Source organism: Pygoscelis adeliae, unplaced genomic scaffold (genome assembly GCF_000699105.1).
Source record: "Pygoscelis adeliae isolate BGI_AS28 unplaced genomic scaffold, ASM69910v1 Scaffold704, whole genome shotgun sequence".
Taxonomy (NCBI): domain Eukaryota; kingdom Metazoa; phylum Chordata; class Aves; order Sphenisciformes; family Spheniscidae; genus Pygoscelis; species Pygoscelis adeliae.
In genome coordinates this window covers 118,447-122,423 of record NW_008824590.1, presented here as the reverse complement: position 1 = coordinate 122,423, position 3,977 = coordinate 118,447, and the positions used below count along the sequence as shown (strand labels likewise).

The window sequence follows — 3,977 nt, the reverse complement described above, 5'->3', positions numbered from 1 at the left end:
CCCGCAGCATAGCCGCACTTACCCGAGATGCTCGTGCAGCGAAGGGGCAAGGAGGGAATGAGGCGTTCTGGGACAGGAGTGCTTTTATACCCTCTCTGCGCACCCCATCTGGAAATCAAGCACCTCCCTGTCGCAGAGGTCTGCCTGTTCATTTAATTCGTCGATGGCTTTTTTTTTTTTTTTTTTTTTTTACTTCCCCACTCTTCAGGTTGCTTGCGTGACTCACCTCATCTGCACCGCGTATTGCCTCTTGTTATCGGTCGTCTTTCCTGTGCCGCAGAAATATTTAATTGCCAGCTCTACCTGTGCTTAGCTCCAACAGGGGAGTAGTGTGGGTGGCCCTGGTTTCCATTGTCAGTTTGCTTTTGGTGTTGATCACAGCTGGGGAGCGCTTTGCGTTTTGGAGGGGGGAATTACGTCATATACCTAAATCACGCCATCCTTTTAAAACGTCTTGAGGTGCTCTGGTCCTGCAAATGCCCATAAACACAGAGATGTGTCTATAAGTACCAATGACACCTTTGGCATGGTAGACAACTCTTCCTTAGCAGCAATTTGACCGGTACCACTGTTGGCTCATTTCTTTTAAAACTAGCAGAAATACGGTGGAGTGGTGAAGAGAGAGAAAAGACAGCCCGTACAAAACTTTTTTATTGGTCAAAAGTTTCCTACTGTTGCGAGAAGGACCACAAGCAGTTGGGATTCTTATTTTCAGAAGGGGGAAGACCTGCCCTAGGTAGTGATCCAGGATTAGCGAGGTACATAATTATGTGGTTAATTTTCAGCCCGTGAGTAATGCCGGAGTGACAGCACCGGTGGTTTTTTTCCAGGTTGTGAGCGGCTTCGGTGCTGCCACGTGGAGGAGACGGGCTCCCATGGGTGCTGCCTTTGGTGATGCACGGTGGCCTGGGGTGGATGCCACGTTGCGGGGACCTGGCAGACCCCGGGGACTTTCTCCAAACTTGTAGGAACATCCTTTTTTGAGCACTTTTCCCTGCTCCCCAATTAGCTCGTAACTGGCCAACAAATCTGAGTGTTATTCAGACGGATGCACAGACCCACACGAGCCTTCAGGCCAGGCCAGGTACCATGTTTGCAGTGAGAGCTAATGGCAAGCAATAATTTGAGATACTTCCTGTACCTTTCCTGTACCTCTGCTGCGTGGGCTAGGAAGTGCTTAGGACCACGGATCTTGTTTTGCCCTTTTCTGCCACTACTTGTGGAAGACATTTCAGTAATTAAACAGGCAGCAACTAAAAGACTAAAATCAGTATTGCTAGCTGAAATAGGGAACTGCTAAGATTTTGTCAGTGCAAAAATGCTTGGAAAACACTGGCTGAAAAATATTTCACTTGCCCGCAGAGATGCTCAAGCATTTGGTATTTATGGTCCACCTCTCCTGCCTTTTATTTCTCTTCCTCCATGCTGATTAAGTTTTTATGCTATTCCCAGATGCTGACCACAGTGAGATGAAGGCTCAGCCCCATCCCGCCTTTGCTAATGCTGTTTGAGAGACCTGGCCCCCTTTGGGAAGTGGCTGGAAAACTAAACAAGCTGCCAGGCACCGAGGTGCCTCTCCAGCCTCTTGTGAGCTCCTGCTTTGAATGCAGGTGCCCAAACCTTCGTTAAGGGACTGCAAGTCCTGAGCGGCTCCCGCAACCTGAAGGACATCCGACACATTTGCTGTTACCGAAACACGAAGGATTTTTGGAAAGGTGGGCAGACAGGGCAGGGTTAATGAATCACGCACGCAACCTAAATGCTTCTTTTGTATTGCTTAATTGCTATTATGAACCAGAACAGTGTCAGGGCAAACTGTACCCAGGTTTGATCATTGCTGTTTAATCGTGTTTTGTTCTGGCATCAGAAGAAATATGGTAAATACTCTCCATGAAAAAAGACTCAAAGTAATTTTTGGCTCTCAACATTGCGCTGTATTCGGTTCCTTATGTTTTAATTGTTCTGAGTTTGTTAAAGATCAGCAGCACCCGGCCAGCAGTCCTGGGCACCTCTAGATTTTGTGGCTGTCCACCTTAACATGCCTTCAAAATGGGGTTTGCAATGGGGGCTTAATGCAAATGCCAGACTCGCACAACCAGCCTTTTCAAATGATTCCTACACCGAAAGCAGGCAGCAGGGAGTTAGTTGCTGTCTGCACCCTTTTCAGCAATGCCAGATATTTCTGATCATCATGACACACTTGAGAGCAATCTTATCAGGGCAACATCCATTTCATGAATGGCAATAACCAGACCAATAAATTACACAATTCATTTTAATTACGAGCCGAGAAGAAATTTATCAGTTCATTGTGTAATGCTAGCATCTTGCAACACCCCTGGCTTGACACAGGGCTCTTGAAGTGCTGGGCAGAGGGTTTCTGGAAAGGCCTGCTGGGGGGTTTGTCGCACGCATGCGGAGATACCTGCCCCAAGGAGGGCGTCTTGGGGCCAGACGGCAAAAAAAGGGGTTTCTGCCCCATCACCGGTGCCTTTGCCTATAGGACTTTTTCTGCCCCATGGTTGTGCTCATAGCTGGCCCTCAGGGCTTGTGCAATGCAGCCCCTGTGGTCCTGGTGGGGGGTTTTGGGTGTCCAGCTCTGCAGGAAGGCAGCATGGAGGAGAGCTGCCTGCACTGCAGAGGCCTGAGATGGCATCCTAAAATGTCAGCTTTTAAAAATCTTTATTGTCTCTCTTTTCCTTTGGAGTCCATAGGGGAGAGCGTGGCAGCACCTACCCCCATTGCCTGTGTCCGGGCAGGGTAACTTCAGGGCTATTAAAACAAGCACAAGGTGTCTTGTGTTGTGATATGAAATATAAGGTGAAAGAAGAATCATGAACACAAAACTCTCATGAACTCCGAATTGTAATGGCTCATATATAGTCACAGACTGATACAGGGAAAACCGCGCCAGCGTGAATGTACACAGTTTATTTTAGCACCCACAGATAAGCTCATCAGAGGTACAGGACTTGCCAGGGGAGAGAGAGGAGACATTTTCTTTGAAGATTGCTAGGAGACATGCAAAGCTTTCTGAACTCAGCACAAGATCAAGGACATGCATGTGTATATCATGAAGATAATGTCCTGTTCACTTCATCTTTGAGGATACTTGATAAATTTGCTGCTGGCAGTCCTGTGGCTTTCCATGGCAGGATCCCCCACTGCTCCCATGGCATCCAGATCCACCACCGCTCCCGTGGCATGTGGATCCTCTGCCCCCGTGGCATCCAGATCCACCGCTGCTCCTGTGGCATCCGGATCCTCTGCTCCCGTGGCAACTGGATCCACCGCTGCTCCCGTGGCATCCAGATCCACTGTTGCTCCTGTGGCACCCTTCACTGCTGTGGCATGAGGACCATTCTTGCCGGTGGCACTGGTCTTTGTCCTGGCGGGAGCACATCTTCGCAGGCCTGCTGGAAAGACTGTCATCTTTGAGTGGGTGCAAAGGCAAGAGACACTGTGATGTCTGTCAGCTAGCAGTAATAGATGTCTAGTTAAATGGGATTATATATCAATAATAAATTCTCATTATAAGCCAGGTTCTTGAAGAAGAGAGAAAAATTAGCAATGCACATCTGCCCGTAGCGGTCCCTGACCTGTACAGAGGACTCTGTGCTATCTTCCTTTGAACAAGTCCTTCCTTTCTCTTCTATGTTTAGCAAATATATAAGATAGAAGTTAAAGCACTTAATGATTAGTGAGAAGTGGTGGCCAGACAGAGTCCAGAGCTAGACCTGAAGTGTCCTGTCCTCAGTTGTCTGAACCAGCAAGTTTTAAGTTTTCTTAGTTACTTTCTATTATTTATGTATAAACGTGGATGGAGAAGACAACCTAGGCAGAAGGATTGAGCAACTGTGACCAGAGACAGTCACAGAGATGAGATGTGAAAGAGAAGTGGTCAAGACCTCAGGATCAGGATGAAGCTGGTGATCATTAAAAGTGCAAAAGTTTGATCAAGCTGGACTTACCCCGTT

At 47.7% G+C, this 3,977-nt stretch overlaps 1 protein-coding gene across 1 annotated transcript in view; it reads right to left on the bottom strand.

Annotated features, from left to right (window-relative positions):
* Positions 1 to 3,096: 3,096 nt before the first annotated feature.
* Positions 3,097 to 3,977, bottom strand: part of LOC103915410 (keratin-associated protein 5-4-like) — a 20,853-nt gene continuing 19,972 nt past the window's right edge. Inside the window, exon 2 of the mRNA XM_009322219.1 lies at positions 3,097 to 3,432. Within this exon, the coding sequence (XP_009320494.1) occupies positions 3,097 to 3,432 (336 nt within the window). The remainder of the gene's footprint in view (positions 3,433 to 3,977) is intronic.